The 16,056-nt window shown below is 44.1% G+C and overlaps 4 protein-coding genes and 1 non-coding gene across 7 annotated transcripts; 3 read left to right on the forward strand and 2 right to left on the reverse strand.

Moving 5' to 3' along the window:
- Positions 1-1,110: 1,110 nt before the first annotated feature.
- On the reverse strand, positions 1,111-9,269 carry setd6 (SET domain containing 6, protein lysine methyltransferase). 3 transcript variants are annotated; one of them, XM_056417084.1, is made up of 9 exons: positions 9,037-9,269; positions 3,454-3,534; positions 3,151-3,295; positions 2,912-3,053; positions 2,556-2,750; positions 2,268-2,433; positions 1,970-2,150; positions 1,666-1,802; positions 1,111-1,547 (listed from the first exon to the last, which is right to left on the reverse strand). In XM_056417084.1, the coding sequence occupies exons 1-9, from the start codon at positions 9,061-9,063 to the stop codon at positions 1,218-1,220; spliced, it is 1,404 nt and encodes a 467-aa protein (XP_056273059.1). In that variant the 5' UTR covers positions 9,064-9,269; the 3' UTR covers positions 1,111-1,217. The 3 variants fall into 3 exon arrangements, with proteins under 3 accessions (XP_056273059.1, XP_056273058.1, XP_056273057.1); XM_056417083.1 differs by lacking the exon at positions 9,037-9,269 and adding an exon at positions 4,367-4,741; XM_056417082.1 differs by lacking the exon at positions 9,037-9,269 and having other exon boundaries at positions 3,454-4,741.
- Positions 5,777-8,999, reverse strand: LOC130195505 (N-lysine methyltransferase setd6-like). Its single transcript, XM_056417079.1, has 8 exons — positions 7,994-8,999; positions 7,691-7,835; positions 7,454-7,595; positions 7,097-7,291; positions 6,831-6,984; positions 6,533-6,713; positions 6,318-6,442; positions 5,777-6,199 (listed from the first exon to the last, which is right to left on the reverse strand). Exons 1-8 carry the CDS (start codon positions 8,243-8,245, stop codon positions 5,870-5,872), a joined length of 1,524 nt encoding a protein of 507 aa, XP_056273054.1. The 5' UTR covers positions 8,246-8,999; the 3' UTR covers positions 5,777-5,869.
- Positions 9,270-10,359: 1,090 nt separating the features above from the next.
- On the forward strand, positions 10,360-10,431 carry trnap-agg (transfer RNA proline (anticodon AGG)). The gene has a single exon. It is a non-coding gene; the product is annotated as a tRNA-Pro (tRNA).
- Positions 10,432-12,599: 2,168 nt separating this feature from the next.
- On the forward strand, positions 12,600-13,082 carry LOC130195519 (histone H4). The gene has a single exon (XM_056417101.1). It carries the CDS (start codon positions 12,620-12,622, stop codon positions 12,929-12,931), a length of 312 nt encoding a protein of 103 aa, XP_056273076.1. The 5' UTR covers positions 12,600-12,619; the 3' UTR covers positions 12,932-13,082.
- Positions 13,083-15,168: 2,086 nt separating this feature from the next.
- LOC130195818 (histone H2B-like) lies at positions 15,169-15,734 on the forward strand. The gene has a single exon (XM_056417535.1). It carries the CDS (start codon positions 15,180-15,182, stop codon positions 15,552-15,554), a length of 375 nt encoding a protein of 124 aa, XP_056273510.1. The 5' UTR covers positions 15,169-15,179; the 3' UTR covers positions 15,555-15,734.
- Positions 15,735-16,056: the final 322 nt, after the last annotated feature.

Genomic DNA, 16,056 nt, shown 5'->3' on the forward strand with positions numbered 1-16,056 from the left:
GCAGAACAGCACAGGGTGCTCACAGAAAACTGAGGCTACAATTTGCACAGGCTCACCGAAATTGGACAATGGAAGATTGGAAAAAAATTCGGAATATGACGTAAACAACACAAAAGCCTATGGATCCATCCTGCCATGTATCAATGGTTCAGGTTGGTGGTGTAATGGTGGTATTTTCTTGGCACACTTTGGGCCCTTGAGTACCAATTTAACATGGTTTAATGATTTGATTTAAGCGTTGATTTGGTATCTTTAACAACTGTAATGTGCTTTTAGTTATGGCTCACTACAATCACAAATAACACTCCTGGTGTAACTGTTTATGATTAAGTAGAATATACAAGTGTAATAAGTAACGTGTTATATATTAAATGTGAAATTTAATGTGAGAGGCATCATACCTGTAATGATGCCTCATGTTATTTCAACAATCCAGCTTCAATTCACCTCCTGCGTTGCTAATTCCCTCGTCTCCAAAACGTTCGTACGCTTGAGTCAGAGTTTCCGTACAGGTGCGCACATTCTCCCGTAAAGTTTGTTTTAATAGATCACAACGTTTGTGTGGGCAGTGGCGGATACGTCTATACCAGGCTGGGGGTCAGTAGGGGTGATCATGTATCCTCTGCTAGGGTTTGTGGTAGTTCAGAAGAAACTGTTTCAAACTGTTTTCTTTTGCACAGTGTGGTTTATTGCATAATCAGTATAGTCTAAAAATGCTCGCTAAACAGAACGGTCAATGGCGTCAAATTGTGTTTACTGCCAATCCTGTGAATATGGTGTAAAGGAAGGATGAGTCATATTTCTCACGGTATCTACGCTTCCTGAAGGCAACGTAGTCGAGGCGATCCTTCTTTGTTATGCGCTCCCTCATGACACCACGCCCCTGTGCTTGATACCACATTGTCTGAATTTTTTAAGTTCAAGACCAACACTTGAACTTTCAGGTAAACATTTTCTTTTTGAAATGTTTAAACTTATTGGCCTGGATCTGGCTCCGTCGGGCTTTGACATGCCCAACAAGGATCCGGAGACTGGAAAATGTTGCACATGAATGGCTCCTGATATCTGCACAGAACTTTTGGTATAAATTACCAGGAGTGCAAAACAACCTCTGGGGAAACAAACTGTATTCAGGAAAAATATTTCTTATAGTTTCAACATTGACAAAAAACAAACGAATAACTGCTCCAGTGGTCGGCCTCACTGCTGGGCCAGAGTCATGATTGGGTGAGCTCCATCAGTCGGTGCAGGATGCTCTTCTGTCCGCAGCGTACCTGCAGGGCGTTCTGCTTCCTGCTGCCCAGTCCTTCAAACGCTGCCTTGTCCTCCATCAGCGCCTGGTCGCTCTTCACACCCTGTCCCCCCTCCACGTCTCCGTAGGACCTCACGGTCAGACGGGCTGCTTCATGAATGAGGCGTTTCCACGAAGCCTTCAACCCGGGGAGGTCCTCGTTGGAGAAAGGGAGGGGATTCTCATCCTCCTCATCTTCCTCCCACCCTTCGTTATCCTTGAACTCTGAGAACTCCTCCTTTGACATGCACATCATCTGAAAATACACAAAGCGAAAGTTTGTTCCCCCCAAACAACAGACACTCCTCAAATGTGTGTATGGTTTTCCAGGTTTTGTGCAGTGTGAAAGTAAACCGATGTCCCCCCTCCCCCACCTTGAGCGCAGTTTGTAGCTCTGTGTCTGTGAGGCAGCCCTGTTTGCCAAAGACGAAGGATCCTTTCTCTCGCATCATCTGACACAGCATCTCCCACTGCTTCTCTACCAGCTGCCGGTCCGGATCAGACTGAACACCTGCAAAGAGAGGAGGAAGATGAGGAGGGGGGTGATTGAACTACAGAGTAAAAGGGTTGTATTTGGGTTCACTTCAAGATCATTTATCATCTTGTTTATTTTACACTTCTCTCTTGCGCAACTGCAATTTGCCAACTCTTGGAACAAAACCCGTCCATCACGTTCACCTTGCATGGCGACCTTGTAGAGGTTGGCGACGGGGACGTCAGCGGTGTCATTGCCGTTGCTCCGGTAAGGCTCTGTGAAGCCGTACATGTGCAGCAGCTGCCAGTTGGCCATCTGCCCGTAGGTGTTAAACACCTCCTCGTCTTTGAGAATCGGGCGCACGCAAACCATCTTCAAACTGTCCTGAGGACATTCGGCGTGTAGAGAGAGAGAGAGAGACGAGAAGCGCGGGTAATAAGTCACACTTGTTTGAAACAATACAAATATCCATTGTCATGAGGAGTGGATGTTCCCCCTCACCGGTGTAAACTCCAGGATTGCATTGTGATTGGACACGTGGTTCAGCATGTCGGCCATGGGAACCATCATCAGTGGGTTTGGGGCCTTCTCCTCTTGGTCCTCCTCCTTATACTCCTTCTCCTCCTCATCATCTTCGCTATCCTCCTCTTCCTCTGGCTCGTGGTAACTTCAGAGAGGAGGATGGGGATGTATTTTTAGAGGTTTCAATGAGGCAAAGAGGATCCAGACAATGAGTGTCTGTGTGTGTGTGTGTGTGTGTGTGTGTGTGTGTGTCTCCTGGTCACTAACCTGTAGGCCATGACGAAGGCCACCAGCTTCGTGTACAGCTCCAGTGTGTGCGTGTCGGGGTTCCACAGGTCCGGGTGCTTGGCGATGAAGGGAAGGACCAGGTCTGTGTAGTCCCTCTGGATGTTAGCCAGGTCTGTGTCCACGGCCTCTGGGATGCCTGTTCCCCTCAGTAGTTTGTCTCTCTCCTCTTTCGACCTGGACAAATGAACTGTAAGTTACTGCGAAGTAAAGCTATAAGTTCACACTTCTTTCACTGAAAAAGCAAAAAGAAAAGCTGTTCCTGGCGTTGGCAACGTGACAGTTTTGTGTTTTTAGTGAACTGATCTTCAGGATAGGGATTTAAATAGTTTCCTTACCAAAACATGGGGTGGTCCAGAGTCTTGAAGTCGGTCCACAGAGAGAGGTAGGGTTTCCAATGGGACTGTGAAGACGTATACTCATACAGCAGAGCCAGCAGCAGGGGGACCCAGCCAGACGAGCTCTCCAGAGAAGACCTCTCTGTGACGGGCGGGTAGGAGAAGCTGGGTTACAAAGTGTGTGTGTGTGTGTGTGTGGGGGGGGGGGCCTCACGTTTCTCCACGATTAAAACCGTCACCTTTCTCCAGCACGACAGACACCGTGGTTGTTTCCTGGTGGAGGAGAGCTGATCTAGGGATGGTGAATACAACCTCTCCCTCCTCCATGTCGTCTAGAGCCAGCATCCCGTACTCGGCCACTGTTCCCTCTTTACTCACACACACCTACAGAGAGACACTGTGTGGTTATGGAGACAGGGATCAACTCAATAAGTGCACCTTCTTCAAAACCTTTTGACAAATACTGAACGTGGCAGGAACAACACAGTAGAAATGATCTTATCCGCAGCCCCAGAGACTGGTTCGTGCTGAGGCCAACACACCTTACTGCTGAGCACCAAGCCGACGCTCTTGCACCACTGGAGAAAGTCCTGCAGCGGCTTGACCTCTGAACCATCATCGACCTGATAGAAACAAATATTTAAACATAACATGAAATTGCACCTGCGATCTAGTGCACTTGTTGTGATTGTGACCACGTGTTTACACTGAGTCATCATGCAGGTTGGCTTCGCTGCAAATGAAAGTGCAAAGCTAGTGTAACCAGCAGACACAAGAACAGCTTCTTCCCACTGGCCATCACTCTGATGAACACTTAATCAGACACATCCATCTGCACTTTCACCACTTTCTTTCTACACTAACATCCTAAATTCATTGTCACTGTTGTTGTATTTATATTGTACATACATGTTGCTATTCTGCTTTCTTTAATGTTTAAAAATATATTTATCGTGTTATATTGTAAATTACATACATCACATGTACGAGGAGAGCGTACGTTTAACCTGAGTTAAATGCCATATGCTCACGTACATGGCCAATAAAGTGGATTCTGATAGCAGACTGTCTCGTGTGTTTTGTATTGTGGATGGTATGTCCCTTCGGGGTTGCCGTAGAGAGGAAAAGTAAGTAGACATGAGGGGGAACACATAATAAAGAGGGAAGCCGTGTTTATTATCATGTTGTAAGTGCACCTGACACACGAACCCAGAACGCTCGGTTACACTAGTTTATAAAGAAACGGCACCAACAGCTGAAATACATTAATAACAACTGCGTTCGTGACTTTGGCTCGTGATCCAACAAGTAATGCGAGATCGTCCCCACATCAAAACAGTCGGTACTAGGTGCAACTAGCTCACACCTGAAGCTAACTGTAACGCGGACCGGATTTAGGGCAACACAAGACACACTGTATACACGGTGTTTGGTTTCTACGCGTTAAATTGTAACCTTTAATCGTTTCTCGTTGGTTGCCATCTTGTCAAACGGCTTCCTAAAGGCTCGAGAGGCTCTGGGTAACTACACGGACGAGCGAAGAGCCCGCGAAGGAGTCACGGTTAATTTGGACCCGAGCGACGACTCGCAGGCAAGTAACGGCCACACGCACGAGCTGGTATTTTGACTTTTTAGGGGCCCAACTCTTAACGTCCACACCCGGAGGCGTTCAGACGCGTTCCCACAAAGTCCGTAATCGACGAGCACTCGATGGGCGCCTCACAGACATGTTGAGCCTTTATGACCCCTTCCGTCAGTGTTTTCCTGGGGGGAATTACCCGCCATTCATAGCGACGTGACGTTATACATGTGGTTAACAGGGTAAACCCCTCAAGCCTAATCAAACGCAAATGTGTGTATGTGTGTAGCCTGGCATATTACATTTACACAGATACATTTAAGAGTCTCACACTTTGACAATGTACACGATATTTATGTGCAGGTGGTGAAGAGTTGCAAAGGTGAGGTGGCTGGAGGTGTGTGACATCACCTGGTGACTCCTCTGCTGCAGTGAGCTCTGACAGCTGTTTACAGTTCGTCACAGCTGACCACGTGACGGTAATCCGGTCTCTGGTCTGAAGAGAGCAGACAGCACTGACTAAATATTAAGCTACATTTTATTTGGTTTATATCTTGACAACTGAAATGTGCCTCTAGTTATGGCTCACGAATAGAATCACAAATAACACTCCTGATTTGACTGTTACTGATTAAATAGAATATATAAGTGCGAAGTAACGTGAAATTAAGACGTATTTTATTTCAACAATCCAGCTTCAATTCACCTCCTGCGTTGCTAATTCCCTCGTCTCCAAAATGTTCGTATGCATGCGTCAGCTTCCGTAGAGGTGCGCACATTCTCCCGTAAAGTTTGTTTTTATAGATCACAACGGTTCTGTGGATAGGTCTCTTTCAGCCCCAACGGTTTCAAATGAGACCCTTAGTGTTTCAAAATCTATTAATATATATAATTAATTTTTACTCATTCATCGTTACTTTTGAACTATTTAATGTTTATATTCATTTAATTTTTCATCACGCCAGTCAAAATAGCTTTACCGAATTTTGAATCACGTTTGATCACATCAAACTATAAACGGAAAAACTTGTTTTCAAGTGTAACTACCGAGATCGGCACTTTTTACATTTTGGCATTATATGCACACAAAAAAAGTCTCAGGCTTCTGAGTTTTTGTGCAAGTCAACAGTAAGATCACATTTGCATATTTTAAAAACAATACTTTTTGTTTTGCAAATGATGCAGTCATAATTATCCCTGTTTCATTTACAGATAATGACTTATCAACACTGCTAGCACATATTAAAAGGAGTGCAAAACAAGGACTGCTGAAAATCAAGTCTGTATTCAGGAAAAGCAACAATTTATATTTTATTTTCACCATTGAGAATAATACAAAAATAACTGCTCCAGTGGTCGGCCTCACTGCTGGGCCAGAGTCATGATTGGGTGAGCTCCATCAGTCGGTGCAGGATGCTCTTCTGTCCGCAGCGTACCTGCAGGGCGTTCTGCTTCCTGCTGCCCAGTCCTTCAAACGCTGCCTTGTCCTCCATCAGCGCCTGGTCGCTCTTCACACCCTGTCCCCCCTCCACGTCTCCGTAGGACCTCACGGTCAGACGGGCTGCTTCATGAATGAGGCGTTTCCACGATGCCTTCAACCTGGGGAGGTCCTCGTTGGAGAAAGGGAGGGGATTCTCATCCTCCTCATCTTCCTCCCACCCTTCGTTATCCTTGAACTCTGAGAACTCCTCCTTTGACATGCACATCATCTGAAAATACACAAAGCGAAAGTTTGTTCCCCCCAAACAACAGACACTCCTCAAATGTGTGTATGGTTTTCCAGGTTTTGTGCAGTGTGAAAGTAAACCGATGTCCCCCCTCCCCCACCTTGAGCGCAGTTTGTAGCTCTGTGTCTGTGAGGCAGCCCTGTTTGCCAAAGACGAAGGATCCTTTCTCTCGCATCATCTGACACTGCTCCTCCATCAACTGCCGCTCCGAATCAGACTGAACACCTGCAAAGAGAGGAGGAAGATGAGATGGGGGGGATCTAGAGGAAGCACAGGGTTGTATTTGGGTCCGTCCATCATATCCATCACGTTCACCTTGCATGGCGACCTTGTAGAGGATGGCGACGGGGACGTCAGCGGTGTCATTGCCGTTGCTCCGGTAAGGCTCTGTGAAGCCGTACATGTGCAGCAGCTGCCAGTTGGCCATCTGCCCGTAGGTGTTAAACACCTCCTCGCCTTTGAGAATCGGGCGCTCGCAAATCATCTTCAAACTGTCCTGAGGACATTCGGCGTGTAGAGAGAGAGAGAGAGACGAGAAGCGCGGGTAATAAGTCACACTTGTTTGAAACGATACAAATATCCATTGTCATGAGGAGTGGATGTTCCCCCTCACCGGTGTAAACTCCAGATTCGCATTGTGATTGGACACGTGGTTCAGCATGTCGGCCATGGGAACCATCATCGGTGGGTTTGGGGCTTTCTCCTCCTTCTCATCATCCTCCTCTTCCTCGTCTTCACTATCCTCCTCTTCCTCTGGCTCATGGAAACTTCAAAGAGGAGGATGGGGATGTATTTTTTGAGGTTTCAATGAGGCAAAGAGGATCCAGACACTGAGTGTGTGTGTCTTTCTGTGTGTGTGTGTGTCTCCTGGTCACTAACCTGTAGGCCATGACGAAGGCCACCAGCTTCGTGTACAGCTCCAGTGTGTGCGTGTCGGGGTTCCACAGGTCCAGATGCTTGGCGATGAAGGGAAGGACCAGGTCTGTGTAGTCCCTCTGGATGTTAGCCAGGTCTGTGTCCACGGCCTCTGGGATGCCTGTTCCCCTCAGTAGTTTGTCTCTCTCCTCTTTCGACCTGGACAAATGAACTGTAAATTACTGCGAAGTAAAGCTATAAGTTCACACTTCTTTCACTGAAAAAGATAAAAGAAAAGCTGTTCCTGGAGTTGGCAACGACATGTGTTTTGTGTTTTTAGTGAACTGATCTTCAGGATAGGGATTTAAATAGTTTCCTTACCAAAACATGGGGTGGTCCAGAGTCTTGAAGTCGGTCCACAGAGAGAGGTAGGGTTTCCAATGGGACTGTGAAGACGTATACTCATACAGCAGAGCCAGCAGCAGGGGGACCCAGCCAGACGAGCTCTCCAGAGAAGACCTCTCTGTGACGGGCGGGTAGGAGAAGCTGGGTTACAAAGTGTGTGTGTGTGTGGGGGGGGGGGGGGGGCTCTAGTTTCTCCACGATTAAAACCGTCACCTTTCTCCAGCACGGCAGACACCGTGGTTGTTTCCTGGTGGAGGAGAGCTGATCTAGGGATGGTGAATACAACCTCTCCCTCCTCTATGTCGTCTAGAGCCAGCATCCCGTACTCGGCCACTGTTCCCTCTTTACTCACACACACCTACAGAGAGACACTGTGTGGTTATGGAGACAGGGATCAACTCAATAAGTGCACCTTCTTCAAAACCTTTTGACAAATACTGAACGTGGCAGGAACAACACAGTAGAAATGATCTTATCCGCAGCCCCAGAGACTGGTTCGTGCTGAGGCCAACACACCTTACTGCTGAGCACCAAGCCGACTCTCTTGCACCACTGGAGAAAGTCCTGCAGCGGCTTGACCTCTGAACCACCATCGACCTGTCGGCGAAATGATAGAAATAAATATGTAAACATCCATAACATGAAATTGCACGTACGATCTAGTGCACTTGTTGTAACCGTGACCACGTGTTTACACTGAGTCATCGCTGAAAAGCGCAAAGCTAGTGTAACCAGCAGACACAAGAACAGCTTCTTCCCACTGGCCATCACTCTGATGAAAACTTAATCAGACACATCCATCTGCACTATCGCCACATTCTTTCTACACTAACATCCCAAATTCACTGTCACTGGTGTTGTATTTATATTGTACATCCATGCTGCTATTATGCTGTCTTTTTAATATGTATCCTGTTATATTGTAAAGTCATCGCTGCACGTTGGCTCCGCTGCGTAAAGCTAGTGTTGAGCAGACTGGCTTGTGTGTTTTGTATTGGAGATGATATGTGTCCCTTCGGGGTTGCCGTAGAGAAGAAAAGTAACTGGACTAGGGGGGAACAGATAATAAAGGAAAAGCTACATTGACTCCGTTTATTAACATATTGTAAAGGCACTTCACACACGAACCCAGAACGCTCCGTTACACTAGTTTATAAATAAACGGCACCAACAGCTGAAATACATTAATAACAACTGCGTTCGTGATCCAACAAGTAACGCGAGATTGTCCCCACATCAACACCAGGTGCAGCTGCTCACACGTGGAGCTAACTGTAACGCGGAACGGTGTTACGGTTTAAGAAGCGACCGTGTTAACTGGCGACTTTGGACCGAACGCGTCCGTCGTTGTCGTGGTTACAGACAGACGTATATTTAGGAAGAGAACACGCAACGCTAGCTTCGTTACGGCCGTATTAACCACGACAACAACGGACGCGTTGGGCTGAAAAGTCGCCAGTTAACAGGCGCCTGTGAAACCGTAACACCGGATTCACGGCAACACGTTACAAAAGACACACTCTACAAACTGTTCTGTTCCTACGAGTTAAAATTGTAACCTTGCGTCGTTTCTCGTTGGTTGCCATCTTGTCAAAAGGCTTCCTAAAGGCTCGCGAGGCTCTGGGTAACTACACGGACGAGCGAAAAGCCCGCTCGAGTCTGTGATGCAGCAGCTGTTATGCGACCCGCGCGCCGACTCGTAGGCAAGTAACGGATACACAAATGCGCTGGTATTTTGACTTGTTCGTGGCCCAACTCCCAACGTCCACACATGTTGACTTTAAAATGCGTTCTCGCAAAGTCCACAAGGGATTTAGGGCTGTCCTTCTGTCAACTCGTCGAGCACTCGATAGGCGCCTCACATACATGTTGAGCCTTCCGTGAGAGGTCCGTAAATCTTTGTCTGGGGGGAATTAAACAAACCTATAATTTGTGACAGCTTTCTGACGTATGTGTCCAACCTTGTATTGTCTGCTGTCCAGCCCACCAAATCATTACTTCAGATTACAACACATGCTTTTAACCAGGAGTCAAAGGATTTGCATCCCAGTCTGAGCACACACAACACAGCAGGCTTGCAGCACGGAGTTCACACAAGTGGATATTCAACATGACCCACATTGGCAGCTAACACGATTTGTAACATCTATATCACACTGAGTTGCACAAACACCAAACTAAAGCCACTTGTTTTCTCCGTCATTTCAACATTTAAGACTTTAATTTGACTATAAAAAGGCTGACATTTATGTGAAAAGTAAATAACATGTTGAGAAATATCTCCTTCACAAATGACAATATTGGGTAATTACTAAGCTAAATTAATTTTGATTGGTAAAACCTCAACATGTCAATGTATATAAAAGATAAGGATATCCAAGTGATGATACTCTGTGTGTGTGTGTGTGTGTGTGTGTGTGGGGGGGGGGGGGGGGCATTATTTCAGAACTAATCTTCTGAAACATTCTGTGAGAAGATTCATGTGTGATGAAACCAAAACAAAGGGGAACAAATGCAACCCATGTTTCTGACATTGGACCGGCCCCTCATGTCCCACGCTGTTGTTTTTGCTCAGTGCTGAGGGAACGCAATGGAAACAGCAAGCCAGCTGAACACAATATGTGCAAATCCCCAGCTGAGTTTGTGGACAGACAGCAGCCATACCACACTCCTAAATGTGTTAGTTTTCAACTTGAGGTCATAATAAGTTCAGATGGAGAATGCTGTGAAGAGCTCAGAGGATGCGACATGTCGAGCAGCAGAGGGCGCTCTTTGACCAGATGTGCGTCTTCAAGATGCCACATCACCAGAGTTGTATTTTAAATACAGGGCTGGAAGGATAGTAAAGACAGAGTTGTACCCTTTTTATTCTCAGTAAGTCTGGCTCGTTGGTCTAGGGGTATGATTCTCGCTTAGGGTGCGAGAGGTCCCGGGTTCAAATCCCGGACGAGCCCATGTTTTAAAAACAATGGGGTAGAAAACATGAATCAATTTACTATTTAATAGTTTGAAGTGATTCATTTTGCAAAAAAAACAAAGGTGCACTGTTACTTGTGTGACTGTGTAGATTGTGTGTAGTGTAATGAAAAAACAAATCATGCAAAATAAATAATTAAAATCAACTTAGCTTGTTCCATTTGATACTAATAAAATGCAGCATAAGATAATGTACAACATATATATATCGTTAATCATTAACAATGGAATGAAACAATATCTATTTTTTGTTTTAAAAAACGGCCGATGAGATAGGATGTGTTGACATTCTTGCTTGTTGCACCTGTAGTATACCTATTAAAGCCCGTTTCTGCCACTGAGAAAAAAAATGTGGATCCTGTAAGTCATAATAATAGATACTATATCATAATAATGAGATACTATGTCATTATGATGAGATAGTAAGTCGAAAGTAAGTTGAAAATGTTGATATTTTAGGGGTCTAGCATGTGGGTATGAAGACATGGCTCTTTAGTGGCCCTAGAGTTGTTTGAAAGCCCACACTTATCGCCCACTCATGGCTGAAATTTGAAACACATTTCCAGTTCCGTCTTTAACTTTTCTGGGAGCGTAGACATCTCTTAAAGGCAAATGGGGTTTACCTGAACAAGTCAGGGGTAAAACTGTTTAGCTCTAACCTATGTTTCCTCCTGCGTCACCCGTCTGTTCCCACTGCCAAGGACAGGAGACAAGAGGAGTTGAAACAAGACAATCAACCAATGTCCAGGACATGGGGAGTGAACCGTGACCTGACCCCTTGACGGTCACTGTCGCTTTAATGAACTTAGCCTACTCTGCACATGCATGTTTTAACATAATAATAATTCACTTCAAACAGGTAGACTATGTTTATACTGTCAGCCATGATAATACACCTCAACACATAATCAATGTAAGACCACATGAAGCCCTGATGGTCCAGCTGCTGCTTCCTTTACCTGCACTACATCTGCACTGGATTTCCTGAATGCATTCCAAATAATGAATGAATGTCGACCTTATATGAGTAGCATATGCATTTATTTTGAAAGCAATTTAGAATATTTAGGAAATCGGTTCAGGTTTTATGGAACAGACATTTTTTTCTTACATAATTCCCAATCCAAAAGTGAGACATGAGGTCAGATTCCCCAAATGTCCCTAAACGTAATTGCTAATGCTTCGTCATTATGAACAAACTGCCATGCTTAAGACCACAACTTGCATTGTGTGTGTATGTATCTACACTCTGCAGTTAGTGCATTTGTAGATGCGGCACTTCATGTACCATTTTATTTGCAGTGTTATGTGAATATGACGTTATAATGAGGTTATTATTTTGTTCAGCCCAAAGACGTTACAGAAAGCCCAGGTCGAAAATGCACGGCCCGCGATGGTTTACTGTGTTAGCTCCGTTAGTGCAAACGCACAGTCCAAAAAAATAACATTGCGCAAACTGTTTCCACCCCACTGGGTCTCTGGGCCGAGAAGAGTTACTGGGGAGTGTAGATAATTGGACCGACCGTGCCGGTTAAAAGTGGTGAGTGGAATAAGTAGGGAGTCATTGGCCGTATAAAACATGTGTTATATGTCTATAACACACACACACACACACACACACACACACACACACACACACACACACACACACACACACACACACACACACACACACACACACACACACACACACACACACACACACACACACACACACACACACACACGTACATGTTCCTGGCTGAGATCCTAAAGATAAATAAATGAAATAGTCGAGAAAAATAAAACAAATAGGATAGGCAGGATACTTGATTATTATATGCTGATATATCTAGTCACATGATTGATAGTGTGCTTTAGTATTATTAAGTTAAGTATTAGTATTAATAAGTACCGTATTAAGTTGGCTACCAAATGTTTCTCTTTAGCATATCATCATCATTCCGGACTTAATAAGTAACAAGTCATAGAGACACATTGCTGATTCATGCTGTTGATCAGCAGGTGGCGCTAATGCACCAAAGAGGCTCATCATCAACCTTCATGTTAACCAACGAAGAAGAAGAACAGCCCGCTTCGTGTCTTCTATCACGTCCTCAGACAGGATATAGATACGTGTGAACTGCTGGTCGCTGGTCACCTTGTTGAAAGACTTTGACACTGAAGATGAGCGGAAGAGGCAAAGGAGGAAAAGGACTCGGTAAAGGAGGCGCTAAGCGTCACCGTAAAGTCCTCCGTGATAACATCCAGGGAATCACCAAGCCCGCTATCCGCCGTCTGGCTCGCCGCGGTGGAGTGAAGCGTATCTCCGGTCTGATCTACGAGGAGACCCGCGGAGTGCTGAAGGTGTTCCTGGAGAACGTGATCCGTGATGCCGTCACCTACACCGAGCACGCCAAGAGGAAGACGGTGACCGCCATGGATGTGGTGTATGCTCTGAAGAGGCAGGGACGCACCCTCTACGGATTCGGGGGTTGAACTCTGACTGGCAACCCAAAACCAAAGGTCCTTTTAAGGGCCACTCACAATATATAAAGAGCTGACTTTCTACATAGTGTTGAAGCTGTCTTTACAAAGTGTATTCCATTGCAAAAATGTCCACTATTTCAAAGTCCCTCTTTACTGATATAGAAATTAAAAAAGTGCTAAAACGAATTTAAAAGTTATTACTTAGTTTTTCTGTGTTAAAATAAAGCTGGAGAGACGGTTACAAACTACTTTACGCCTCAATGTGTCAGTTACTGAATCGTTTAAGTTCTGAAATGGTCTGTAGAGTTTCAGACATTCTTGTGGTTCTTATACACCTTGATGTATTATACAATCTCAGAATCGGGAGTGAAAATAGTAAAACGTTTACATCTTTCCAATTACAACGTGATATAAAAACTGACTTGCCAATTAATATTAACAACTCATATTTTCCAAAATACAATAACTTTTTTAATGTCTGCGTTCATTTTCAGTCTTTCAAATCTGAAGGTCTGAGTCTGCTGCATATTAACAATAGTTCATGCTCCTGCGAACCGATTGGATAAACTGTTTTCAAACGTCCTTTTTTGTGATTTCATACCTCTTACAAGTTAAGCATTACAAAAAATATTTGAATGTTTAATTTTACAGCATGTCCACTGTTGTGAAATCAGCCAAATATAGTAAATATAAAAACGAACACATGATGGCGTTAAAATGATATTAAACCAATAATACATTAAACTTGAATAGAAACCACATCATTCATCCATTTGGATTGTTTTGCTTGTTGGTTGAATGATGGTAGAACATTTTCTATTAAAACTAAATGCATAGTCGTCTCATGTCCAGAACCAAATTAGAATGGATGTATTCATTTTAATTTGGATTAGCTAAACTAATCTTTTGTTCATTCTTTATTGTTCCTCATTTTTTCTTTTTCATGTTTTTATTTTTAGTGGTGATATTCCTGGAAGCATTTTTATGTTTTTGGTAATGCAGAGGAATATATTGCATTTGGTGCACCTCCTACGACAATATTGAGTCATTAAATACATTCATGTTGTCCTGGTGTCCACTATAATTGACATTCATAAACGGACTATTTACTTTCAGAACTAAATATATCATTCCTGACATGTTAATAAACAAGAACATATATGAATGTTTAATAAGAAAGACAATAGTTAAGCATTTTTTGACTTTCCATAAAATGCTCTACATCAGGACCAGGACTTAAAGGTTGTTGGGCGGTCTCCATCACCTCCTCTTTGTTATCTCACCACTAAGATGAGCAACATTTATATAGCTATATAAATTCTAGATATCTTTACCTATGTTGCTGCATCAATACACACACGTCAGATCACTATCATTTCTGAACAGTATCACCATCATGATTTTTGCTATTTAATAAATGTATCTTTCATTTGTTTTTGTCTTGATTTCAGAGCATTACTTATATTTCCTGTTATTTAAGTCTGATTGTTCATAAACATTATCGATTAATTAAAGTTTACGGTTGACTCTTTTTAAAATAAGTATTATAGGCTTATAGAGTTTCTTCTTCTATATATATTAGTTTATTTGGTTTCAGGCTAATGCATTACATTGCATTACATGTCATTTAGCTGACGCTTTCATCCAAAGCGACTTACAATCCTGTTACAATCATACACCGTAGACGCAGCTACAGGGAGCAATTCAGGGTTAAGTGTCTTGCTCAAGGACACATCGATTAGGTCGGGGATTGAACCTCCAACCCTCTAGTTACTATTACTTTAATAATGAATCCTAATTAGATTATTTTGCATTATTTTGTTCTCTACATTTGATTTTGAAGAAATATTTTATTCTATATTTGAATATCTCCTATACTTTAATATGAGATGGATGTTGTTATTTTATCACAACTATACTGTGAATCATCCACGTGCTTCACTCGACCAGCTCACTAAATACATCCGCTCACGACAACAGTGACTTGTTCTGCGCATGCTCCGCTCAAAATACGCCTTCTTGATTGGCTAAGTAACACCACGTGACGTGATTCAGAGCTCTAGGGTCCCGCTACAACCGTGTCTCAAAAGTAGGCCAATTGTGTGAGGAGCACAGAATAACATCTTGTTCTGCGCATGCTCCGCTCAGCAGCCAATCCGACGCAAGCAACGGCACAGCCTCGTTTGCATCGAGCTGATATATATTCCCCGACCTGAGCTTCAGCAGATATCTTTTCACTCCGAAGATTCAGTCAATCATGCCTGAAGCCACCGTCAAAGCGCCCAAGAAGGGTTCCAAGAAAGCCGTCAATAAGACCGTGACCAAGACCGGCAAGAAGAGGCGCAAGTCCAGGAAGGAGAGCTACGCCATCTACGTGTACAAGGTGATGAAGCAGGTCCACCCCGATACCGGCATCTCCTCCAAGGCCATGGGCATCATGAACTGCTTCGTGAACGACATCTTTGAGCGCATTGCCTGTGAGGCCGCTCGTCTGGCTCACTACAACAAGCGCTCCACCATCACTTCCCGGGAGATCCAGACCGCTGTCCGCCTGCTGCTGCCCGGCGAGCTGGCGAAGCACGCGGTGTCTGAGGGAACCAAGGCCGTGACCAAGTACACCAGCTCCAAGTAAACCTGCTGGAGACCACCATCTCAACGGCTCTTTTAAGAGCCACCCACCTCTTCTAAAGGTCAATTTCTAATGTGCACAGAATATGAAAGTTAACACGACATTTTACTCTGCCCAATGATCTTCACCGTATATAAATTCTGACTTGTTAAAGCAAGAAATAAATGAAAAACTCTGAACTGAGTCCCTGGTCTCAATCATATTTATATGTGTATTTATTTGGTATGTGTGCGTGTGTGTGTTTAGTTGTATCTAATAAACTGAGCAGCAGATGTGAATGGAGCTCACTGGAGTTTAGTCAAAAGTACCATATCCTTTTGGTGAAAACAAACATGTGAACCTGGACTAGTTCTGCAACTAAATATTTAAAGTAATTCAATAAATTGTGCCTTGATATTTAAATATGAGGCCTTGAGGTCACTAACATGTGTGAACTTGTTGTAGAGGCTGATTCTGGAGAGATGGTTCCTGTCAGACCTTCATTCAGTGAAGCAGCTTTAATGTG

The sequence above is a fragment of the Pseudoliparis swirei genome, chromosome 6 (genome assembly GCF_029220125.1).
Source record: "Pseudoliparis swirei isolate HS2019 ecotype Mariana Trench chromosome 6, NWPU_hadal_v1, whole genome shotgun sequence".
Lineage (NCBI taxonomy): Eukaryota > Metazoa > Chordata > Actinopteri > Perciformes > Liparidae > Pseudoliparis > Pseudoliparis swirei.

Coding starts and splice junctions, on each gene's coding strand:
- setd6 (XM_056417082.1), bottom strand. CDS start 3,630: ATGATGACTCAGTGTAAACACGTGGTCACAATCACAACAAGTGCACTA. Junction 3,296..3,453: donor GCTTGGTGCTCAGCAGTAAG/GTGTGTTGGCCT, acceptor GTCTCTCTGTAG/GTGTGTGTGAGTAAAGAGGG. Junction 2,434..2,555: donor GCCTTCGTCATGGCCTACAG/GTTAGTGACCAG, acceptor TCCTCTCTGAAG/TTACCACGAGCCAGAGGAAG.
- LOC130195505 (XM_056417079.1), bottom strand. CDS start 8,245: ATGGCCAGTGGGAAGAAGCTGTTCTTGTGTCTGCTGGTTACACTAGCT. Junction 7,596..7,690: donor GTCTGCCGTGCTGGAGAAAG/GTGACGGTTTTA, acceptor CGCCCGTCACAG/AGAGGTCTTCTCTGGAGAGC. Junction 6,443..6,532: donor CTACAAGGTCGCCATGCAAG/GTGAACGTGATG, acceptor CTCTCTTTGCAG/GTGTTCAGTCTGATTCGGAG.
- LOC130195519 (XM_056417101.1), top strand. CDS start 12,620: ATGAGCGGAAGAGGCAAAGGAGGAAAAGGACTCGGTAAAGGAGGCGCT.
- LOC130195818 (XM_056417535.1), top strand. CDS start 15,180: ATGCCTGAAGCCACCGTCAAAGCGCCCAAGAAGGGTTCCAAGAAAGCC.